We start from the raw sequence: 25,567 nt of genomic DNA on the forward strand, positions 1-25,567 counted from the left end.
ACAGCAGTAAGTAATGAACTACACTTCCTTTGCAGTCATGAACGCCATACATTCAATAAACTCCACTGATTCTTTTTTTTTAATATATTTGGCAATCAAAGATCATTTTTAAATTCAATCGTTTATGTACAGATCGGTATGTACAGAGGTCAAAACTACAGCAGGAGGCTGGAATTCGATTGGAGGAAAAGGAGGGGCAGGGCTAATAAGACGTCAACATTCATCTTCTCCAAGACAAAAACAATTCAATCCAAGGATTCCTTCTTCTCCTCATTCGCCCGTTCCACGTCGAACAGCATGGGTGCATAGCTCGGACACAGATTTAGCAACACACACAATAAATATGCATATGTGGCACTGTATATATGAACGATCCACAGACACAAGCCTCATCCGATCACACACACACACGCTCATACAGAAACGTAAACCTTCATATGCACAAAGAAACGGAGCAGAACCACTTCACACATAGCTGCACACACTCTGAGCTCACATCGGAGACTTTTGTTTTAATGTTCAAAATAAAAAAAAGTGTTTAAAATCAAAAAAATCATAATAAACCCTCCGTCATCTCAATAATAGGCTTTTCAGTTCTATGACTCTTACATGCAACTTTAACTAAAATGTCACATATCTGCTGTATTTTTAGGACTTCGCTAATTATTATGTTTCTGTTTTAGTAAAACTGACTAAAGGATAATGTTTATAACAATAAGGACAAATCTAACTTGAATTAAATGGCAAATATACAGCAACATTACAGAAATATATAGTGGTGGTTGTTTAAAATAACCTTTTGCTTTCAAAAGGATAGTTTAGATCTTTTGAAGTGGGTTTCTGTGGAATAGTTCGAAACAATAAACGTCTTACCTGTTGTAGACAGCTCTTTGAACCGCCTCTGTTTGGAGAAATAGCGTTTAACTCAAACTAGCACAAGCGGTGCCAAGCCTGAAGTGGATCGTTGCCATATTCAAGCAACAGTTTGAGAAATTTAATACCAATTTATACAGATGTTATTTTATAAATCTTCACACCATCATTTTTTTGCATTACACAGGTAGTCTGTGCAGATAACCGCAGAATTCTACGCAACCATGTAGAGCAAAACGAATGATGATACAAAAGGTGCGTAAGATAGCGTTTGTGTGAACCGCTATGAAATGTTTTTAAACTGGAGTTGTCTTAAGAGTCCACTTTGGTCTTTGCCCCGCTCGGACTAGCCGAAACTACACTATTTCTTCAAACTGAGGTCATTCAAGGAGCAGCCTGTCAGGACAAATACGGGTATTTTAGTTTTTTTTTTTTTTTTTTCCACTTTGCTTTTTGTCATCAAAGCAAAAGTCTCCAACATACAGCCCGCACAGAGGCCCGGAGCAGCACCTCCTGCTGGTCTCACTCAGTAACAGTTACAGTACTTTAGAAGCTGATCATGGCATACACACAGGTAGGGCTTTGGTGCATCATGGGACAGTCAGGAGTGTTTCTCTTCAGTTCAAAATAGCACGACAGGCGCAGATTTGATTCATCAGTTCATATATTTATATATATTTATATATTTATATCTATAAATCCATTCAGTGAGATATGTACAAAGTATGGCAGAGAACAGTTTTTATTTCAACTTATCAGCAGTAGTCGTTGGCTCTTTACTGTGTAGTCCGTCACGTCTCCAGTGAGGTGAACGTTTCATGCTTATTAAGTCCATATCGGTGACCTGCAGAGCGGTCTTTGATGTGGACCCGGTCCAGATGTGTCCCGGACCATAAAGGAGTTCATCCAGAGTCTGAGTGAAGCCCCACAAGAAGGGTGTGGGGAAATCTCACCCCCGGGGTCATGTGGCGTTGACCTCCATGATGTGGTCCTCGGTGGTGGGCAGCACCAGGACCTGCTGAGTGTGGCTGTGGTTAAACACCTGTCCGGGGCTGAAGGGCTCCAGACGCGGCATGGCCACGCCCCTCTGCTGCTGGTCGCCGCTGCCCACCGAGTGGACGCTGCCCCGGCTGCGGATGCTCGCCGTGTCCGCCTGGTCGTCCAGCGTCTTGTCCAGCAGGGAGAGACTGTCGTTCTCCACGCAGCTGTCTGTGGGTGGCAAGAAATGAGCTGATCACAACCGATCGCCGAGGGAGAAAAACGGGTCAGCAGAGGTCTGAGAGCTGACAGCCGCTCTAACGGGTCAATGAACATCAGCTCGGGAAAATCAACAAGATGCTGAATCTATCAGAAAACAAATTACGTTTGCTGTGGAAGGTTATAGATAAAAAAAAAAAAGAGCTATTGCAGTTTCACTGAAAACATAGTCCACCCTGGAGACTGACTGGTAAATTGTCTGTTTCATCTCAGTTTAAAGGTTTTGTTTATTTGCAGAGAAAAAGTATCAGAACTGGAACTTAGAAGGCTTCCAGATTATCTAAGTTCCTTTTCTATTAGCAAACCAACTTAAAGGGCCTTACCTGGGTCTGGCTGTGTGGCCACTGCAGCGGTGTGAGGAAGGTATTTCAGCACTTTGATCTTGGGGAAAGGCAGGTGTCCTGCGAACAGCGGCATCACCTCAATCTGCACCTTGTGCGTGGCGTTGGCCTTCGTCGGCATCAGCACCATCCCCGAGCTCTTTCCACACACGGCCCAGTTGCTGCTGCTGTCAGCCACTGCACAAACACACAGAGACACAGAGAAGCCACGATGACTCGATAAAATGAGGCAGTAACCATTTTACAAAGTTTACACTGGATCACAACAGTTTAGAAGTATTCACATACGCCTGAGCCCATCTTTTTTGTCCCTGCTGATGAAAATCATCCCCACAGCACGATGCTGCCACCACTGTGCTTAAGTGTGTGGAGGGTATTCTCAGCGTGATGGGAGGAGTTAGGTTTGGACCAGACATGGTGTTGTCCTTAATGGCCACAAAGTTTAATTTTAGTCTCATTGGCCAACAGCAGCTTTTACTTAGAAGATCTCCAACACGCCTTTTGGAAAATTCCAGTCTGGGGTTTAGGATTTATTTTCTTTTTTATAACTCAACCCTGATCTGTACTTTTTCTCGACTTTGTTTCTGACCTGTGTGTGTGGAGGGTTCCTTGGTCTTCATGTTGTCTCTTTCTTGGTGGCAACTTTTACTGCTTAGAGGTATTGATTCTGAGGCTATAGCTGTACAGATGTATCCTGAATATACTGAGATTATTAGACACCTAAATAAGATCCACCTGTGGGAAATACAACTAATGGTGTGGCTTTTGAAGGTAATTGTTTGGACTTGGAAGCAAAGGGGATATATATATATATATATATATATATATATATATATATATATATATATATATATATATATATATATATATATATACACACACACACACACACACACATTTGACTTGCAGTTGACAGTTTTACATTTTTTATAAATATAAAAGGCTGTAATTTCTTTTTTCATTCATTCTGTGTTTTGTTCGTATGATGCTGAGAACTTACCTTCATACATGAGTTTGGTTGTTTTGAGTCCATCAGTGTCGGTTTTGCTGTCCTCTGTGATCTCCCCCTCTGAAAGCTCAGTCAGTCGCGTTATACACACCTCGAGGTCACACACCAAACCGCAGCGACAGTGCTGCTCACCACTTGGAGGCAAGATCTCCGCTCTCACACTGTACAACGTCTGCCAGCAGGAACCAAAGGAGTTAGTTACGGTTGGTAACGCTCAGATAATATCACAACCTTTTAAATATAGTTTTCATGGTAAATATCACCCACAGTCACTTTTAAGCAGAGGAAAAACAGGAAACAAGTCACTTTTCTTTTTCAGGTTTCAAAACAGACTTGTCTGATTTGTTGTGACACAATCAAAGTGTTCCTTCAGCATTTCAAGCACATTGAAGGGGAGAAGGGAGCATTTGGGATTCTTACAGTGACTCTCTCGAGCTGGAACTGGTAGTGGAACGGTTTGAAGGCCGAGGTGTCCTGGTTGATCGGAGAGAAGTTGGCAGAGAAAACACACTGTAGACAGGAAGGCAGGTCGTCCTTCCACCTCACCTCCCACAGGCAGAACACACTGTGTTTGCTGCACAGGAGCTACACAGACAAAATCAACCACATGTAAGCTGTAATCCTGAACCCCCAAACGGCATTTCAGTTCTGAATTTTCTTCCAAGAAAGGCCTTCGGATCGGACTTCCTTCCGTCTTCTCACCTGATGAGTTTTAGTGTTGAAGGACTGCAGCTCCAGCGACGCGTGTTGGTTCTCTGTCAGCTTCACTTCTGCCAGCGTGAAGTTCACGTCTGACACGTTCTGCACACACACCTGGATGTACTTTCTGTGGAGCAAGGTCAAAGGTCAAACATGTCTGACTGAGTATATGGAGGTACACAGTGAACAAAGTCACGATAAGTTAATGAAACTATTATAGATTTCTCCAGGATTTCTTACAGATGAAACTGATGGCTCAATAAGAAACAAAGAACAATCAAAAACCCAGTCTACAGCATTTTTCATTTTTGGTTTTTAATTCAAGATAGACTAACTTTATAAACATATATTGTGTATGACAGATATTTCTGCGATGATGTGGGCTCACCTGTTACCAGCAGAAAGCAGCGAGTGTTTGGTCTTGAAGGGGATGTAGAAGGTGAGGGTGAGCAGGGTGGAGTAAATCGACCACGGGCAGTCGATAGACATCTGCAGAAACAACAAAATAAAATCATTTACTGCTAGTCATTCTACTGAATAATACAGTGTAGACACTTTGTCACAACATTTACTAACAACAACTGTCCATGTTGGATCCATTCTGTCATCTGAACATCAGTCAGATGTGAATAAACTCCCGTTTGGTCAAAGTTTGTCTTTCTTATAGTGTTGTGTAAAACACCCTGCATTTGCTTAAATAAAATTAGCACTGATAAATGCATTTAGAACCTCTGTAATTCATGTCTGCAATAAATGGGCTAAAAAAATATCAGAAATTAGCACAGCAGCTTGTTATTGAGCAGGCTAAACAGCAAGATTTCATTTTCACGCTCTCCCCTATAGCTTTTCATTTATCTTCCCTTCTTCTTTTGTAAGCTGTGTTATATTTGATCAATGCGTTAGCTAATCCAGCTAATAATAAACTATAAAACAATGTAAACAAGTTCAAAAAAATCAGACAGATATTCCAGCAAAGTGTCACTGATGGCCCATCAGGCAAAATACAGCGTCTCCACCCTGAGCATCTGACAAATCTAATCATTTGCTTAAAAATTCACCATAATTCTTCTGAACAAGAATCTGCTCACTGCTGGCCGGACACTGACTGTTCACAAGTATCTCACACAAGCCCATTTGGAAATAATAAAGACATATAATAAGCTAAACTAGCTCAATTACAAAGTCTTTTCCTATGAATACATTTGTCACAGATTGTAGGGTGTTAAAATAATACAAAATAAAATAAAAATCAACTTTATAAAGTCTTTTTGCTTGACTGAATGTAACAAAACAGCAAAGAAATTTGATTCACTATATTTTAGGAGATTAAACAAATAATAAAATAAATGTTTCTGTACTCTCCTGTCTAACTGGGACATAAAAAGAAATGGGAACTGTTCCGATCATCCTCCCCCTTTTCCTCATGAACTGTCTCACCCACTCAGCGTCTGACTGATTGTCTCACCCTCTGGTCGATGGCGGTCATCGGTGTGTCGGGATGGCTGTAGCTGCGCGGTCGGTGGCGGATCTCCCCGTTTGTCAGCCTCTCGTTGGCCGGCCGCTCGGACCCGGTCGGGATGATGCACAAAACCTCCAACTGGAACTCCATGGTGTGGTAGGGAGGGGTGGGAGGAAGGCTGATGCTGGTCACCTTCTCAGAGGACTGGATGGAGAGGGTGCTTTCACCCACCAACTCTGATCATGAGACGGAGACAAATAACACTATTTAGGCAGTAAAACCCATATGTTTCTAGTGGACGTACTCTACTTCAAAGCAATCCAGTCAGCGTCTTAAGTGTCAATAAAATGTCCCCATTCCTGAAATGCAGCCACTGACCAGCGGTGGGTGTGCTGATGCGGGCGGTGCAGCTGGTGGAGGGCAGGATGGGCATGGTTTCTGAGTTACTGAGCTGCAGAGCGTCTCCTTTCTTCACAGTGTAATGACCCGTCAACAGAGTGAACTTCACCATCTGAGGCAGACCTGCCAACAGGGGTTCTGAAGACAAACAAAAACCGGATGAGATAAAAAAATATATATATATACAGTCTAGTCAATCTACTTGTATATTAAAAAAAAAAAAAAAAGAATGTAATCCCCCCCATCAAATCAGTGTCGCTACATTTATTATTCTGGTCTTGCTGCAGTTTTTTTATCTATGCATGTTTTTATGAACACATTAGATGAACTGTATAGTTTTATGTATTTTAAAACTGTATTTTTGTTCTTGTTGGAAAGCACATTGTGTTGTTGTGCATGGAATGTCCTATATTTAGAATTAACTACTAAACTTTCAGTGTTGAATCACAGTGAACCTGACGTTTTCTCTGAACATCCTAACCAGCAGTTGCCTTGTCTTTTGATTTTACTCAAACGAAACCCTCAGACCTGAGAGTGGCTCCACAGTCAGCTGGGGCTCCTGAGAATACACTTCATAGCCGACAGATGGGTAGATGTGGGACTGGATGAACTGAACTTCGCCCACTGTGGCGCACAGCTGCCGTAACATGTAAGAACCTGGTTGTCCACTCTGAGGAGGACACCGGAAGAAAGATGAGGATGACACAGCAAAAGGTGGAAAGTACAACAACCAAAAAAAGATATATAATTTTTTTAACACTGACCAGTTTAAATTATATGCACTTCTATTAAATTTGCATTTTAAATATATGACTAAGTGCAGTAAAGACCATCTTACTGGTGCTGTGAAGATGACACTGTTATTTCCAGGCTCTAGCGTTACATCCTGCACCTTCAGCATCTGTGCTCCTTCCTTCATAGCAACAGTGGGGGGGCTCACACAGTTTGGCATTTCTGGCGGCGAGTTACTTTCATGGCGACGGATGAGCAGGTGCGTGTTTTTACACACCACTCCCGTGGAGTTGAGCGAATTGTCCGAAGGACTCCTGTCCTGCACCTCGTCCAGTTCCAACACGGGACGAGGGGCCGCGGAGGACGGAAGACCTGCTGATGGGTTACCCAGGTTAAACTCTATTGTTCCCAAGTTTGTGTGTCTCTGAGCTCCCTTGGACCTCCCGAGAGTCCCTCCGTGATCCACTTCGAAGTGGATGCTAGCAGCTAGTTGCTGTATGTGCACTGAAACGGGCATCAGAGATCTGAGCATGAGCTCCACCTGCAGGACGCCTCCGGAGTGCACCGAAGCTGTCGCAGGATGGAACTGGAGTCGGGTCAGCTGAGCGAAAACATTCATGCTGAGAGACACTTTGTGAGCTGGGGACGAAGGAAATAAATGCTGTTGGTTAGGTGCAGATCTTTACATTTGGGACAACAAGAACAAAGAGATTTAGAGCAGAAACCTAACAGTTGAAATGTTTAACAGGTTGCTACTGATTTTATACCATGTAATTTTTTTTAATAATAACACAAGAGATATGACGCAAACAAAAACACATGAACATTACAGACTGATCATCACCAGATGATTAGATAAGAAAAAAAAAAGTCTTTCATTTCATTTTATATCTTTCCCAAACCAGTAAGGAACATGCAAACTTACAGGGGTTTCCGGACTTGCCAGCGAACGAGAGAATCTCCTGAAAAAAGTGCTTTCTTTCCTCAGTTGTGAGATTCTCATCACCAGCCAACAAGGCACTGGTTTGTAAGTAGCTGCAGCTGGTTGTCAAGAAAACAAAACACAAGAGCGTGCTGCTGTAATACAACTTTTGTCTCACTAGTGGCCCCGCTTGATTTAACACCACCTGAAAAGACTTCACCCTACAACCAGACTGATATTAAGTGTTCCATTTGTCATGACACGCTGTTATTTCTTTAATAGATAAAGATAAATACATAAACAGATGTTCTCAGTGAAGCATACAAATTTTTTTCTTTTAAGTTGCGTTTAAATGGACAAAGTTTTAATTTCCACTCCAGAAACTGCAGATAACACTGACTTTCTGTCAGCAAACAAAGCTGTGAGGTAACATAAATGCTGTTTTCACAATCTCAGCTATTTTATCTTAAAGTTTCCATATCCATTAATGTTTGGCTTGATGTCACCAGTCACACTGATGAAGATATATGACTGGAAGTTCATAGATCATTTAGAAACTAGCCAAATAATCTGTGCTGTTCTTGTTTCCTACTTTCTGTCTGGTCTAAACTCATCCTAAAACAAAAGTTCAGATTTTTAAAAGTGAGGATTCTGAGGTAAGGTTATGGGCAGGACTGACAAGCTAATGGCTAGTCTGAGCAGGGCCAGACCAAAGAGGACTGCTGCCATTTTAAAACAACTCTAATGTCAAAAATCTCACAATGGTTCAAACAAACGACACTTTTTAAACCTTTCCATTTATTATTTTCGCATTACACAGCAATGTAAAGGTTTTAAAAAAAACAGCATTCAGATGAACCACTGTGAAATGTTTTAAAACAACAGCAATTCACTTTGATCTTGGCCTCACCGTGACTAGCCATTAGCTCCTCAATCCAAATTAAACACTATTTCTGCAAACTAGCATTGTTCAAACAGCTATCTACAACAGGAAACTTATTAATTGTTCATAATGTTTCCTTAATCCCCACTTCAAAAGATGTTAACTATTCCAATAATGCAGCTTCCAAAGAGCAATAGACAAGGTGTGTTTTTATACTGAACAGGGCCAAAGAGTCATTTCCAAAGCGGGCTGAAGTACATCCTGTACTCAGAACAAAAAGGGGAACAGCGTTGTTTTTTTACATTTTTGCTGACAGTATTATCCTACAGTTCAGAGTCCCATCATGAAGCTGCCATATATTGCTCTTTTAGCTGTTGTCATTCACTAGAAGGATACTCTTCAGTTCTGCCCAGCAGTTTCTGACACTCAGCGATCTGTCTCCTGGTGTGCGTCAGGGGGAGACTCCACCCCTCAGATACGTACGACTTCAAAGCCTCCTGCAAGAAAGTCTCTGCCCGCTCTGGGTCCCCTTTCCTCCTATTCGAACGCACAGAAAAACACAGTATGCAACTCTTTAGTGGAGACAAATATACCTTTAGTAGTTGTTTAGAAGCATAACAGCAAGATTAAAAAAAAGCAGATGAGGTTACTGCACATACCACTACACAAATTCTAAACTATCAAAGTATTTTTTGTTTATTCTGCTTGATTTGACTAATTTTTAGATCTGCTTGTGTGTTTGTTAGCTGACACTGACTGGCAGCTCCCGTGAAGAGGTCTAATCAGCGAAAAACAACCTGAAACAGCACGTTAGGTGTGCTCGACCTTTCAGACAAATGTGAGAACTGACTGCGACGCGACAGAACGCCCGGCCTCACACTTCCTTACATGTAGAACTCAGCCAAGCTCTTCCCCACCAGCCTGGCTGACCTCATCCGGCCGATGGCTTGATACATTTCCATAGCGGCATGAGAGAGTTCCTGATGCAAGACGGAGCCAACGGGGAGGTGATGGAGAAGAGAAAAAAGAAAAAAATTAAATCAACTGTTTCAAGGACGTTACATCAGAAAATGTATTGATTGAAAAACTGGTGCAAGAGTTCCTAGTTTAGCAACAACTGACTCCACCAAGCTGTGTTTGTGACTTACAAGATAGTGTCTTTCAAAAGCTTCTACAGATGATAAAGCTTCTTTCAGCTTTTTGTAGGGGCTCTGCAAACTGTTGGCTGTGAAGGACCAGAGAGCGGATTTAAAAACAATGCAATTTTGTCTACTTTTCAAATTAAAGACATCAAAGTGGTTTATTAGAATGAATCAAACATTGTGATTTAGAGGAACATGGAAATCAAAAGATGCTTTGCTTTAAATCTACTATTAAAACCTCTTTCATAGAACAATTTTAAGCTAGGCCTGGAATGGCTTATTTCTGTCTCAGTGTGAACAACCGAGGCGGCCATTATTCCTCTAAGCCAGCAAAGGAGGTAGTCACTGAGCTGAGTGGGCGAGTAGGTGTGAAGATGGGGGTGGCATGAGCAGCGCCATATTGTTGCCGCGGCCATATTTCAGAATTATTTTGTGAAAAGGAATAAAGTTTACACCTGCCCATCAGTAATCTAAAAAACTGTTGCCTAAAACAGATCAAAGTTATTAAAAGTGACGTGTTTATTCTTACTATACGTTTTCATCTAAGAGTACAGTTTAAATACGTTTTTTTCTTCTTTTTCTTTCGCCAGACAAAAATTAGAATTTACAAGATAGTTTTATAAATCCCAGCTTCTTCAGTCTACATGAGACATAATAAAAAGCTCCCTGAAAAAACAAACCAAAGACGAATCTAACGAATGTTGCACTTTGCTAATATTTTCTACTGAAAATGAACATGAAATCGTTTGATTGCTGTGTGTAAAGTCATTCATGCAAACGGGTGTCATATAAATAAACTAAATGAGTTAGTTTCTACACCTGTGCTTTTTGGAGAGAAAAAAGGAGTGTGAAGTGACAAAAAAGGGCCAAATTTCCAAATTATTTATAAAGCAGTCAGATATTCAAACAGCACGGAATCAGGTGAACTGATAAACGCTGACGAGGCTAGTCATGGAGGACAAAGTACAAATTAACTAGAAAAATAAACATTTCTAAACACAGAGAATTTTGATTATGTCTTATGTCAGAAGCATCATTTTACTGCACCAGTGTAGGAAGGGGTAAGATTTAGGAGCCTCTGTCAATGTTTTGTATCCTGTTTCTCATTACCACAACAGGACATAACAATTTTTATAGTATTTTTATTGTATTTAACACATATATTTAGCTATAAAAAAAGTTAACTGTTACTAGATGTAGTTCTGGGGACTAATTTTGTTTTCACTTGAAAGAATAAAAAAGGTAATAATAATAAAAACAAAACCACCGAACCTTGAAAAAGTTCTAAAAAATCCTTGTAGCTACTTTTAAAGTCGCAGTTTAAAAACCTCACCAGTTTCAGGCCTCTCGTCCCCGAGTCCTGCCAGCAGATCCACAGTCCTGTTCAGGTCCTCGGATGTTGGTACCTTCTCTGACACCAGCCCACAGAGTTCCCCCAAAGACTTCAGCTGAAGTACGCAGAGAACAGAGAAAAAAAAAAATAACTGAGAAAACCTCATCTGGGAAGAAATATTAATGTTTACTTTTTACTGTTCTAATTATTATGGAGAATCTAAAGCAAATAATCTTGTTTGTTTTGCGCTATTAATTTAGAACACAGAAAAAAGTACTTCTGATATGAAAATGAGATTTAAAAATGATCCCAAACAGAATAAATTAGCATATAAATTAGATGTTATTCATAGTCTCCTATCAGGTGGGTGGACACGGATGGTGGGAAAGGATCTCCTTGTATTTATGGTGAACTGAAAGCACAATTAAATGAAAATCTGCGAATAATCAAAGCCATAAAACATCTTTTTTTACCTTGTCTGTAGCGTAGGCCCAGAGTCCGACAGTATGGGAGCAGTTAGCAGCTATCTGAGCCTGATCGCAGCAGCCCTCGATCCTGTGCAGAACCTCCAAGCAGCTGAGAAACACCCAACAGTCCAGAGCCCCGTCCACAACAGACACCTCCACGAGAGAAAGAAGAAACAATTTAAGATATGCACAGAATGACGTATCAAGCACTAAAACAGGAAGTGTAGGTGTGGGTTTACCTCCAGCAGACGTAGCTCCTGGACACAGTTGTGGAGCAGCTCTAAGGCTCTCTGAGTGACCTCCCACGGTCTCTGAAGGAAGATGAGTAAAGTGCACTGGCGAGAAAACAGGTAGCTCCTCAGGTCCAACAGGCTGGCTTCTCCACGCTGGATGCTGTCCCTCTTTTCCATGTCGATGGGCCGCCGAAGAAGCAAGCCGCTCCAGTTACGCACCGGAGCGCAGAACGAGCCGAGCCAGTTCGCTGTATCTGTGGATGGAAACGAACTGAGTAAAAACCCAAAGCTACAACATGAATCTGATTATGACCAAAAATAAATAAATGAATAAATAAAAAAAGAACTAATACTTTAATGGGGAGAAAAGCATGAACAAACCTCCAGCTCCGAAGTTCAGGACGTACTGAGTAAAAAGAGCATCTAGTTCATCGTATTGGACCAAGGCATCCTCAAACTGCTGCAGCATCTCAAAAACAAAGGCCAGCTCCTCCTGCACAGACACAGACATAACGGAGCCAAAACTGAAGTGGAACTGAGTGTAATCATAACTACAAAGAAGGGTTGCATGAAATTCATTTTGCTTTTAACTGAACATCCTGAAGTTAATTTATCTGTGATTATCTTAAAAGAAACATACAAAATGGAAACTGAACATGTAGTAAAACAAAAAGAAATAAAATCTTATAATGTATATTTTAAAAAAATCCAACTGCTTGCAGTCCAGTTCTGAGTACCTGGACCATAAAATATTCACAGAAGCTCCAGCCAGGCTGGGTGCGTTTCTCTCGGAGCGTTCGCATGTCGTCTTCAAACCGGCCCAGGTTCTTGGTGAAGGACATGAGGAGGAGAGTCCGCAGCTTCAGCAGCAGGGAGTTCCAGGACTCCACGGATCGAGAGGACTCCTTCAGAGGATCTGACAGGACCACGCATCTGGATGGAGGAACACCACAACCGGGAAGGATTGGAAAGGGTTTAAACAACTGGTTAAACTGCTTCAACATCCAGCCTGTGGGGAAAAACTTGAACTATGAGTACAGGTATGCACTGATCAACCTTAAAAATATACGAGTGTTAGGTCAAGCAGCTCCTCAAGCCAGTGAACACTGCAGTAGTTAGGAAGGCAAAGAAAGCAGGAAATGCTCACATAGCCAGACAACACTTGACTTTATTTTCTATTTAAAGGAGAGCCAAAAAAAGCTGAATAAACTTGAAGATCAACCAGGCCTCTCACATACAACATGATCCCCTTTAACACCATCCAGAGCAGAAGTAGATGCATCACCTTTAATTGTCTGTGTAGCTAAAGAAGGAACTGTGGAATAACAATAGATTGTGGAGGAAGTTAATCTGTTCTCGTTTTCTGCCAGTTTTATCTAAATCCACCTTTTCAATCAAAGAGAGGCCTTCTCACCTGTCGTTCTGCTTGTTGCAGAAGTCACTGCGGATCTTGTCCACGATGGAAGACCGGGGCAGGATGTTTGTCTTGTTCTTCCTCTTTGTATCGTTGGTTTCTACAATGATGATCACCCAGTCCGCTGAGCCGTGGCTCCGTAAGGTGTTCTGCCAGCGCAGCATGTCCTCCTTCACCGAGCTCTTGTACATCTCTGTGTCCTACAGTAAAATGGATTTCATGAGTCAGGTGTTAAAAACCGCTATTTATATACACCGATCAGGCCTGTAACTACTAACAGGTGAAGTGAGCACCACTGATCGTCTTGTTACAAGGATACCTGGCAGGGAGTGGATCATATCAAGCACCTTGTCTTTGAAGTCTGTATTCGAAGCAGAGACAATGGATATGTCTGAGGATTTGCATGAAATGTGGTGACTAGACAGCAGGATTGTAACATCGTCACAACTATAGCTGTTCGAAGTAACCTTTGGTCCGGATCAACAAAAGCAGTCCAAAGAAGAAAAACTAATCTAAGGAAGGTCATAGGAAGTCAGGGCTTACTGATGTTACTTAAACAGCAAAGGCTGGCCCATATTGTTTAATCTAAAAGAAACCTATTAAAAAAAATCAATGCTAGTTTTGACATGAAGATGATCACAGTTTGATGAACAGGGCGGCACAAATCTGCTGCCAATGAAACCTACAGAAATCGTCCAAACTGATGAGAGAAAGTGACCTGGGTCTGTTGTCTGTTTTATTTTATATAATGTTCAGGGTCAGGACCCTTTCCATCACTTTCATGAGGAAGACACAGGTAAGGACACTACAGGTGTTTTCAAACCAATCAGAAGGACCCTCAGAGGTTTTAAGGACTGTTAAATCGACTATTAAGCGGTTAGAAGGACCTACGTGTTTGCTTTTCACCACCAGGGGAATGTTGTGATTGATGGTCAGGGTAGCCGCGTCGTTTACACGTGTGACATTCACCACCAACAACAACAACAATGAAGGTGACCATACCTGGAATTGTGTTGTGAGTTTTTGGTTAATTTTTTTTAATTATTTTTTTGAAGTGGAGTTTGAAAGAACACTACAAACATTGACAAGAAAGTTTTAGGAGCCGAGACTTATATGACACATGAGTCAACCTTGTGTTGCACGTGTTCAAAGAAACCCACATCATAGCAGACAACAACAGCAGTTAGATAGCTTCTTCTGTAGCGACGTGAATGTAGTTTTATTAGTGTGGGTGCTGAAGGAGTCTTTAACTTGCCAATCAATATACTTTTATGTACAAACCAATCACATCCCCTTACATCGCATGAGAGTCCCTATTGAACTAAGAAAGTTCCTCCACTGATGCAGGAGCTAAAACAGACTAAATAAACATAGTTACGACTGCAAATGATCAAAGTACCACCGATGTTGTATTTTACGGACTATAAAGCGCACTTAAAAGCCTTCAATTTTCTCTAAAAACGACAGTGTGCCTTATAATCCGGAGTGCCATAAATATGTAAGAAGTTGTAATGTTTTAGTACGACTTTGGTAAACGACAAAGCCGCACCGCTTGCAGCATGTGGAAAATACGGTAATATGACCGTGGAGTGGTCCCCTGTGGTCCATAAGTACCATATGTGAGCAAAGTAAAGACAGCACAGATAGTAAAATGGTCATGCCAATTATGTGGATGTTACTTTCACTTTTGTCATCTGCCTAAATATTGTGTCTGTACGTTGTTGAAAAATACTTCTTCATGGTAACAATATTTCCAAAAAGTCAGCAGAATGATGCCCCCTGCCAAGAATGGATCAGGAAACACAACATGTTGAAGGTTCTGAATGGGCCAATTAACTTTCCTAATCCCAAACCGATCAAATATCTGTGGAATGTGTTGGACAAAAACTAATTTATAGAGGCCCATCTTCATAAGTTACATGACAAAGTCTACTACTGACACCTTGGTGCCAGATACTAAAGCAGACCTTCAGTGGAGTCTACATCTAGTCATATCAGGGCTGTTTCTAAGGGGTTAGATGACTGGTACATTATAAATTAATTGCTGAGCAAAACTCTTCAGGTGTTGCATGTTTTGATTACAGCATTGCACAATGTACCAGGAAGATATTCAAACTGATTTAAACTCATTCTGTAGCAATACAACAAACTGACAATGAGCAAACAATATACAAGTGATTATTTTCAGCCATGAGAAAGAGTCCTGCAACAGATAGCCTAAAAAGAGCACTGATCTCAAGATTCAAGATGTCTGTCGCTTTACGTAATCCTCTGACTTCATAATCTACAAGACATTTAAAACAACCTACCCGTCAAATATGCTAAAACCTCTGAACACCTTAAAGAAAATCAAATAACCTAAATATGCAGCAAAAGATGCTACTACTGCATTAGGTCCAGGGTAGGTATTGTGCTTTTTACGTTCATTACACTGGCATTTTTTTCCTATAAATGTATTTGTGACAGAATGTTTGTTTGTCTCGTTTGTCTCTATGTGGCCCTGCAAAGACTTGCGACCTGTCCAGGGTGTCCCCCGCCTCTCACACAGTGGCTGCTGGAGACAGGCACCTGCTCCATGTGACCCGGAATGGAGGAGCGGGTGAGGATGGATGGATGGATGGATGGATGGATGGATGGATGGATGGATGGATGGATGGATGGATGGATGGATGGATGGATGGATGGATGGATGGATGGATGGATGGATGGATGGATGGATGGATGGATGGATGGATGGATGGATGGATGGATGGATGGATTTGTGACAGTTAGGACCAGAAGATAAATATAGCAAAGAACACACTTCTCTTTTAGGTGTTTGCCACTGACTAAATTTTAATATCAAATGGAGCGAACAACAAAAACAAGACTGCTTTGCAAGTTTTAAATTTCACACTAATGTGAATGCTGTGCCTAGGATTTCCTGTGTGAAGTGCTGCAGTTGACTGATGCCCGAGGGTAAAGTTTGTTCTAAATTGGTTGGAAGTGAGGAGATCTGGGATATAACACCATGACTCACTCGTTGTGCAACTGTCGCCTAGCAGGAGGAGAGACCAAAGCCCTGGAGTTACGCAATGTTTTATAAGTTAAATATACAGTTACAATCTGCAGGACTGTTTTAAGCATGAAGCTGTGCAGGCAATCTGCTTATTTGAAGTCACAATGAATTTTTTAAGAAGGTTCACATAAAACCCACAAATGACTTTTCAGTAAATGAACTGCAATTAACTCTGCCTGACTTTCCCGTGACTGAAGTGCCCGTTTTGCTGGAATGTGATCAGAACAGAAGAAACCTTTCTGCCTGCATCACACAGATAAAGACGTTTTCTATCCGTGTGACTAGAGCTGTTTTATAGACTCGCCCCGTCCATAATTTACTGTAGCACACAGCCCACCTGTTCTTATCACCTGTGGCACTGTCACGCTGTGGGCGAGCACAGAATTTTGCTGCGTAGCTGCTGCCTTTCACGGGAAATACAGTGGATTTTTTTAAGCTGTGTGGAAAAGAACAAAATTTCCTTCACCTTTTTCCACAACACAAATTAAATGAGCTCACTTTGCTGCTGCAACTGTGACATCATGTCTGTGCGGTGAAGTGCGAGTGAGACAGAACTGGATACAAAAATCTGCAAAACTAAAACAACCAGCGAGTGTGAAGCTTAAGCAGGAACATTTTTTTTTACACATCAGTTTGGATGTTTTAATAGCGTATTTTGTGCACAAACAGTTTATGTAAAAGATGTGTTAGCAGAATGTTGACAAATTATACAATAAAAGAGTGGATTAAAATTGCAAAAGCTACTGTATTTGAGTGTGAACACACTGAGCTTTACATCCCCTGAGCTAACACACAGTTGTTTGAGAAAGAGGCACTGATCCCCACTCTCACAGTCTCATCAAAAATGTAAAAGTGTATTGGCGTTTTCAAACCCAACCGGTTCTGCTGACACAAACTCTGGCTGTTCTGCCTCAATTATTCAGATCAGAAAGCAGAAAAGGCGAATCCTAGAGCAACCCATCCATCTTCGACCGCTTACCCGTGGTCAGGTCACGGAGGCAAAAGGTCCAGGAAAGAAACCCAGACATCCCTCTCCAGCTCCTCCTGGGGGATTCCAAGGCGTTCCCAGACAAGAGAAGATATATAATCCCTCCATTGAGTTCTGGGTCTGTCCTGAAGTCTCTTCCAAGTGGGACATGCCCGAAAAATCTCCAAATAGACGTGTCCTGGAGGCATCATAATCAGATACCCGAACCACCTCAACTGACTCCTTTTGATGCAAAGGAACAGCAGCTTTACTCCCCTCTGAAGAAGCCATTTTAGGGGGAGTTTGAGTACCCCATGACCCTGGGGGCTATGTTGTCTGGGGCATTAGCAAATTGGCCTCAGGTGAAGGGTCGGGCTAAGAGCGATTCAAAAACCTCAACAGACGAACACCATGAACATCAGTGTACCTCGCCCGGGAAAGGGAAACCGGGGAATCCCCCTGGAGCCAGGCCTGGGGGTAGGGGGGAAGCTTGCCGGAGAGAGCCTGGTGGTTAAGCCTTGGCTCCTGGGGCTCAGCTGGGCCAAGCTCAAAAAAGAAACAGAACGTGAACTCCACGTGGGTCCACTACCTGCGAGGGGGGACCGTCGAAGTCGGGGGCCATGTAAGCCTAGCGGCAGGCAAGGGAGGGTCCCTGGCCATGTTCACTCCCAGCGGCATAAACTAATCCTAGAGCCATTTCTTCTAAAATGCTAATGCCTAACATGCAAAGCATGATTCAAATTTCACACTTAATACGGAATGTCTCAGTTACAAAAAGGTGGCTCTTACTTTAGAGCGCTCCGTCTAAAAGTGCAGCGCTGCACAGGTGCTGGTCTGTCAGCACACAGGTTTATCACCCCAACACCACAGGCATAACTGTTGGGAAACGTCACGAGTCACAAGCTCATGGCAACACTTCCTTAAATGATCCAGCTGCTCAGTCAGCAGCAGGAGGTTCCTGCCTCTCCTACTGTTTTTTTCTGTAATCTGCTGTCTGTTTAACCAAAGCTGGGGACTGCAGGATCCTAAAAGTGGACAAACCAAGTCCAGGCATCTAATGACACAAGACAGATTGGTAAACTTATTCAAGTTAGCCTCGAGAAGATTATCTTTTCCATTTCATAAAGAAGGGATAAAATACTCTGAGATACATAAATTAGCAATGATATGTGCCTTTCAGCCATTACAAATATGGAACAACTACACATTTTAATCTGCAACTAAATGAGCAGCTATGTCTTTCCTAACATGAAATTTAAGGAACTATCAAGAGGCAGATGTTGTGAAACAATCCTAAACAAAATTCTTGCAGTGTGGGTGGGGGTTTCAACAACATTTAAACCAGGCTGCAACCCTCATGACCATGCACATAAACAACTAACCACAGAAAGCGTCTTCTCTTAAGGGCCATTATATCTGTGGCTTCAAATTACTTGTTTATGACCACAAAACAAAATTAGCTGTAATGACTGCCTCGCTAACTGTAAATAAGCACTAACAGAGAAGGAGGGGATTAGATTTTCAGTATGTCTAACTTGCTGATGCAAATATCAGCCTATATGCCTATCCCTCTTTTTCTTATAAAATATTTATAATACACATTTTTGTTGTTCGCAACAAAAAAGTCAGAAGAAAGAAGTTTTTCATTACAGATTTAGAGAGCTTTGATTCAATCTGAGCATCTTGAGATCCTTAAAGGCAATAACAATTGCATGATTTTCTAGCAGAACAGAGCAGTTACTCTGTTGTGTGTGTGTGTGCACGTGTGTGTGTGTGTTTTCAGCCCACTCACACAGCAGTCAGTCCAGTAGATGTGGAGGAAGGGAAAGGTGAGCAGAGCCTTGTTGCCCTCCTTCGGGAGGAGCTCCTCTTTAAACTGGACAAAATTAGCTTCAAGGTGGATCATTTTTGGTGCGCGGCCGTAAGTCCTGCACAGAAGACAAAGCAGAGGTTTACAGCTTTACTGACGCATTTGTAATAACAACAAAAAAAAATACCATTTGTTTTGCCTCATCACAAATCAATTAGGATCCATACACTTCTAGGCTTTAACTGCATTAGCAAATATTTCAAAACAATTGTTCTGTAGAGTTATAACAAAAAAATTGGCTCTTTTCTAATATATTATTTGACTGATGCCGTCCTTTATCGAATCCCTGTTTGAGGGGAATATTGACTTTCTCCGTTTTCCCAGAAAGCATTGTTTGTTCAAATTTGAAATCTGAACCCTGGTCAAATTAAAGACCACAGACTAGTTTTGCTGCTTTTGTTCCCATACAAGGTTATTGAAAAGGAAGTTCTCAAACAGGTCGCAGAGTTCCCTATTAAAGAACAACGTTTCTGATCCAAACCAGTCCAGCTTCAGGAGTGGCCACTTCAGTGAGACCGTTTTCCATTCTGTAACAGAAGTCCCGAAGGAAGCCAGAGCTACAGCTCAGTCCTCAAATCTCATTTTACTCGACCTCAATGCAGCCTTCAACACAACAGATGATCCTACTGTCTATCCTCTAGGAAATAGGAATCTCTGTTGGTTTATTCTGACCATGGGGAAGTTCTTACAAAGTGATGTGACAAGGTTAAACGTATGTGTTTTATCGCAAGCCCACAACGGTGTATCATTCTGTCTTGTGCTCTGCAGATGATACCCAACTTTAACCATCAGTTCCCTCAGGTGACCCCACAATCACACATCAAATCTCAGCTTGTCTCTCTGAGATATCCACGTGGATTACAGAAAAGCCCTTCCTGCTAAACCTCTCTGAGACTCAACTACAGGTCATACTTGCCAGTTTGATCTATTAAACACAATATTATTAAAAAGTTCCCTTTAACCATTTCCCCAACAAAGTTTGCACGAAAGCTAGGTGACCTGATCTTCCACCATCTTGCAGTTGTCGCGAAAGGACTTTTCACAAAATGGTTCTGCGATATGACTACAAAGTTCTGCAGAGTTCCTCGCAGGAACACTACCTGACACTGCCATCCCTATGCCAAGGCAGTCCTATTCCCTTTAACCATTTCCGTTTCTTAGTTATGATTTTACATCTGTGGGTCCATAATCATAAAACAAGATACAAACTGCTACTTAAGCTGGGGTGTCTCCCACAAACCTTAGGGAACTCATCACACACGTCTAACCTGCCCCGACTTTAAAACTTCTGCACTTGTTCAACAGGTACCACCTTTCAAACAGATTTATCATTTCATGCATATTCCATTTTCTGTTATTGCTGTGCTGGAGATAAGCAGCAGCTTCCCTGTGACCCAGAAAGGACTGTTGTTACTTTAACTTATCTGTTATTAATTATTTATGTTCATCAGTCTTATTCCTATTATTATACTGCAAAGAAATGATCTAATTTGCCTAATTGTAAAGCTACTGTAGGATGTCTGACCTCGTCTCATAAAACAACCGCTCACTTTTAGGATCTAATAACGCTGTGGGCATTATTCTAACATATGCTGGTGTTTAATATTTATTATTTTTTTCCCTATGCATTTAGCAGAGCAGTACTCACCCCCTCCACTCCATTGGCTCCCTGGGAAGTTGTTGAGCCAATGAGGTATAAAGAGACGTGAACAAGCCCTGATCCCCGGCACCTGAAGTGAAAAGAAGATAAAAATAAACAAAAACAAATCAAAAATCTACATGATCTGAAAAATCCCACTTGTAATAATATAAATGTAAGTGAGAAGGCAACTGCAGAGAAATGATAAGGAATAAAAAGTGAAACAAGCTCAGGAAGCGCAAAAATGAGAACACAAGCACAACATAGTTTAAACAAAATGTAAAGAGAAGTTTTATGACAATATAATAAATGAGGTGTTTAAGCACAAGCTGGTTACCAAATAAAATCCTGAGACATATTTATTAATTTCTTTATAAAATGATTTTAAAAAATGAAGATGTTCTGTTGGGACAGTCAGGAGTTTCTTCTGCCTCTGAATTCATTTTCTTCGGACTAAAATTCGACATAATTTCCTTTCTCTAACATGTAAACTTCTTTTACCACCAACTGATGTTGATATGAGTGTTTTTGGTATGATCATGTTTCCAACCAAAAAGATGTTTTTCTCTCTAAACTTTGTAGAAATTACTAAATCTCATGAGCCAGTCATTATCTCACGGGTGACACAACAAAAACTCCAGACTCCATAAGGAGAAGACAATATTTAGGAGCATAAATTCAACTGAAATCAGACAAAAAAAATACAACACTTTCCAAATCTAGTTTCTGATTTACATGTTTTAATCTGTACTTTTCTTCCAAACTAGTAAATATCTGCTTCAAAAAACATTAAAAAAAAAGGCCTGGGACATTTTTGTGTGGTAGCTGATTCTTGTGTCTCAGCTCATGTCACGCCTTCTCCTGTTACTTCGCTTCAGGGAGCTTCATACTGACAAATCCAGTTTTTACCAAGTTCTTTTAAAAGGTACCGAGAAGGAGAGAAAACCGCTTCACGTGTCTGCCGTGATGAAATATCAACAGCCATGACCAACCTAACCACACCAGGAGTTTGATTAATGAAAACAAACAGCTAAATGAACCGTATTATAAATAGATCCTATGTCTAACAAGCTATCCTGGGACACCGTTTCATTATAATGTCATCCGTGCACATAGCGTGCGCACAGTCTAAGCCAGTTCAACCCCCTCGCAGAGCAACAGCTACGGAAACACAGAGCTGCTGCAAATCAGAGACGTCTTCAGAAGTGAGCAGTAAAATACGAACACAGAAATGTTTGAGACCTAACAGGGATTTCCTTTAAATTACTTCAGGAATCGGGTACTTTATAGAATATTCCATCAAGTATTTGGATAAACACACTACATCAGTGATTCCCAACTTTTTTGTTTTTTCCTGTAAAGCTCAACTCGTACAAAAGTAAAAGCTTCTCCTTCTCGCTTCCCCAACCAGGCCACAAATCAGATTAAACTCTTGCTTTGCTGCCAATCTCCATGTAAAAAAAAAACAAAAAAAAAAACGTAAATGTTAGCGTTTCTTCGTTATGATTTTGCACAAATCTTTGAACACAGCTCGTACTGATTAATGATCTTCAGAAGTCATCGGGCACAGATGATGGCGGGTAACTTTGTCTTCTAAATTTATAATGCACAACGTGGATTGAACATGTTTAATCTACATGTTTCGAATTAAAACAAAATGCTTATTTAGGGGGGGGACAAAATCAACTATAATGAAAAGGCAGGTATCTTTAAAAATTAGAAGCATTTCCCTAAAAAAAGCAGGACCCAGACCACAACACTGCTCAAAATTTCATTCAGAAACACCAAAAAACTATAAATAAAAGAAAAAATATGCTCCAACAATTGCACAGTCTCTCACCATTCATGTGTTCACCAAACATTTCACATCGAAACGTTTTTTTTTTTTTTTTAAATTCTTTTCTGTTTGATATGACCCAAAAACCTGGGCTTTTATTGTTCTCTTTCCTGATTTTCTCTTCCCTGGGTGGTACACAGTGAAGCTAGATAAACGAAGCATTGAATCAAAGATTTTTTTTTTGTGATCAAACCGTTTGATGATTTATTTTAGCGCCTTTTTGAAATATGCCCCATTTCTATCGCCATAGTCATAGAACAGACTATATCAGGTACAATAACAGTTATAAAGTTGAACACACAGGGCACTTCTTATCGCTGTATATCGCCCCGTCAGTCTTATTAAATGGATCATCCAGTTCAAATGGAAAGGTTTTTATTTCGAAGCTGCTCACATTTAAACAGTGCATAAAAAGCTTCGCTCAAAGCGGAACATGGTGCCAACATACAGCAACGGTTTTACAGAGTGTTGAATATAATTCAAGTTGTTGATCAGTTTTTAAAAATGCATAAAGTGACTTGATGCTGTCTTTAATATCTGAGATGGGGTATAGCTGTTAGTAAAAACCTGACTAGTTAACACAGCAACAAACTGAAAATGTCTTTTGTCAATCTAATTCTTGTCTCTTTTATTTTGATAGTTTGTCCTTTTTCCTAATTTGTCAAATCTGACTGGAAGCCGCCCTCTGGGAAGAAAAAAGAAATAAAATAACTGTAGCACTGCAAACATTAGCAATCAGCTTAGATGATCCATCATTATTTTCCAAAGGTCTAAAAGCCCCAGTGCACGTCCAAACAAGACTGAACTTTGAATGCTCACAGAAGCGCGTTCACGAGCCTGACATGTAACACAGCCCTGCAAGGCAAACAGCAGCGAGTCAGTCCTGCACGCGGGGTCAAGGGCTCAGCTCACTTTTGCACTCCTGTGCTCAATTTGTATGCGGAAATATGTGAGACGAAGAATAATTTCAGCACGTCCTGACCGCACCTTGAGCGACACGCAGTCAATGCCCTCCACGGCCGCTTTATTTCAAATCGATGTTTGTGACAAAAGGCATATTTAACCCTGAACAGAGGAAATCTGATGTGACCCCACCTCAACTCACACACAGTTCTGTGTTTTCTGAATAGAAATGTGTTTGGTCATTTACACAGGAAACCAGACTGAGGTCTAAGCCTGTACCTTTTCAGCAGGTCCGCCTTAGTTAGCTTTTTGTGTATTGTACAGAAATAAAGAAATAAATGAACAATTCTGAAGCCTCTTTTTGCATATGATACAATGAAAATAACCTGAACTAGTATGTACAACTGAATCAAATATTTTTGGAAGAGCAGCCATGGAGACAAGAACCAATTCATCGCAACTGTGTCTGAAGACGTTTGTTTTTGTTTGTTTGTTTCTTAGCTTACGTGTGAGGAAGTGTTTAAAGAATGAACTTTAAAATAGCCACCATTTAAAGAGTCCTCTCATGATTATGAGCTGAGAGCTGAAACTTGTTCAAATCTGTCAAAGAATTTGCTGCGCTTCTTTGAATCTTGGAAAGAAAAAGAAGAGTTATTTCTGAACACAGTTTAAAGTGTAAAACTCAAATGAAAGCACTGCAGTGAAAAAAAACACCTGAAAGGTTCAGGTGTGGAAAATAAAAATAAAAACAAATCACGCTGACTGGGCAGAAGGGTGCTTTGCATTTTGAATTTGCCACTAAATTCACATGGTAAAACTGCCACACGAATGATTTCATTTCATATTTTTTGGTTTTCTGCGCTTCTGTACCCTCGTGCAGAGGGGAAAAGACGCTAAAATTGGAGCAGTCTGCGGAGTAAGAAGCAGCAGCTGGCATCCACTCCTAAAATAACCCCTGGAACAAGCCTCCACAAGACTCAGAGGGATTTCAGAGTGGTAACCTGGCCCTGCTCCCAAACATCATATGGGGGACTAGTGTTTGAGTTGCTGACAGAGGAAACAGTCTCTGTGCAGCAGGGGGAAAACAGGCTAAAATCCTTCCTAATAAACTGCAGTAAACTAGACGTGGCGTTATATCGTTAGGTCGGCCTATTAAAACAGTGAAACTACGGGCTAGCTAGGGGAAAATGTCGCCTTTCACCAACACGTTAAGTGCAGACAACACAGCAGTTATTATGCACGTATTACAGCCAGGCAGGTAAAAAATAAAAAAGGGGATTTGCCGCACACATAAACAGAGTCTAAGCTGAGGCTGACAGGTAGCTTAGCTAAAGGAGCTAATTGATGTAGCTACCATGCTAACTGTCAAAAAAGAGCAAATACTATCAAACACTCACATGTTACAATCGGCTTGTTTTCCATGGTATAGATGATTGGCTTTTCCTCTTGACAGTCCATGTGTGTTAGCGGTAGTACTCCATGAAAGTGACATCCAAATAGAGCTTTATTATTAGTAAGTGCTTATGTGTGCAGTTGTGTTGAATCGATGGGGCCTGTGTCCCCACTGAACGTCCGGGAAGGACGTAAACCGTGCGTAATTAAAGGGGCAGGCACCAATTTTTTTTAATGGAAGTAGCCTTCGGTTCAGACGGTGCTTTACAGTTACAAATAATAACAATGTCTTGATTTAAATTATTTATCTGACTAGAGAAGAATAGCTTTGTTTTATTTTACCTCCTTTATTTGTCCCGCTAATGGTGACTTTTATATAAAACAATGTGACAATAAGCAAATGGCAACTGCATCAACTTCCCACTCCAGCTGTTTATAATCTTTGTTAAGTTTCATACACATGAAAAAAAAAATTAAACCTAACGTTTTTTCTTATTTTTTAAAACTGGCAAAACTGAAACTATAAAGGCAAAAGTGTAAACTTAAATTTTAGTATTTATTTGTCTGTTTCTTCCCTTCATGATCCCAATAAGCGGCTGTATCATGTAGATACTATTATGTGCATTTTCTATGTTTATTAAGTGTGATGTTGGCCTTTAGACCCAGTTCTTCTTGTTTTGTAACAATGCAAAAAGGTTTGTACTGTACAACTCGGTGTCAAAAAAGAAAAAAAAATCC

General features: G+C 40.9%; 1 protein-coding gene across 1 annotated transcript; it reads right to left on the reverse strand.

Annotated features, from left to right (window-relative positions):
- Positions 1-1,251: 1,251 nt before the first annotated feature.
- On the reverse strand, positions 1,252-25,006 carry trappc10 (trafficking protein particle complex 10). Its single transcript, XM_017421217.3, has 23 exons — positions 24,835-25,006; positions 20,707-20,788; positions 18,981-19,116; positions 13,164-13,363; positions 12,487-12,682; positions 12,131-12,242; positions 11,756-12,003; positions 11,523-11,669; positions 11,050-11,164; positions 9,723-9,799; positions 9,463-9,554; positions 8,971-9,111; positions 7,695-7,804; positions 6,876-7,408; positions 6,566-6,707; positions 6,017-6,175; positions 5,645-5,874; positions 4,568-4,668; positions 4,183-4,306; positions 3,901-4,065; positions 3,472-3,652; positions 2,454-2,648; positions 1,252-2,082 (listed from the first exon to the last, which is right to left on the reverse strand). The coding sequence occupies exons 1-23, from the start codon at positions 24,893-24,895 to the stop codon at positions 1,835-1,837; spliced, it is 3,795 nt and encodes a 1,264-aa protein (XP_017276706.1). The 5' UTR covers positions 24,896-25,006; the 3' UTR covers positions 1,252-1,834.
- Positions 25,007-25,567: the final 561 nt, after the last annotated feature.

The sequence above is a fragment of the Kryptolebias marmoratus genome, linkage group LG6 (genome assembly GCF_001649575.2).
Source record: "Kryptolebias marmoratus isolate JLee-2015 linkage group LG6, ASM164957v2, whole genome shotgun sequence".
Classification (NCBI taxonomy): Eukaryota; Metazoa; Chordata; class Actinopteri; order Cyprinodontiformes; family Rivulidae; genus Kryptolebias; species Kryptolebias marmoratus.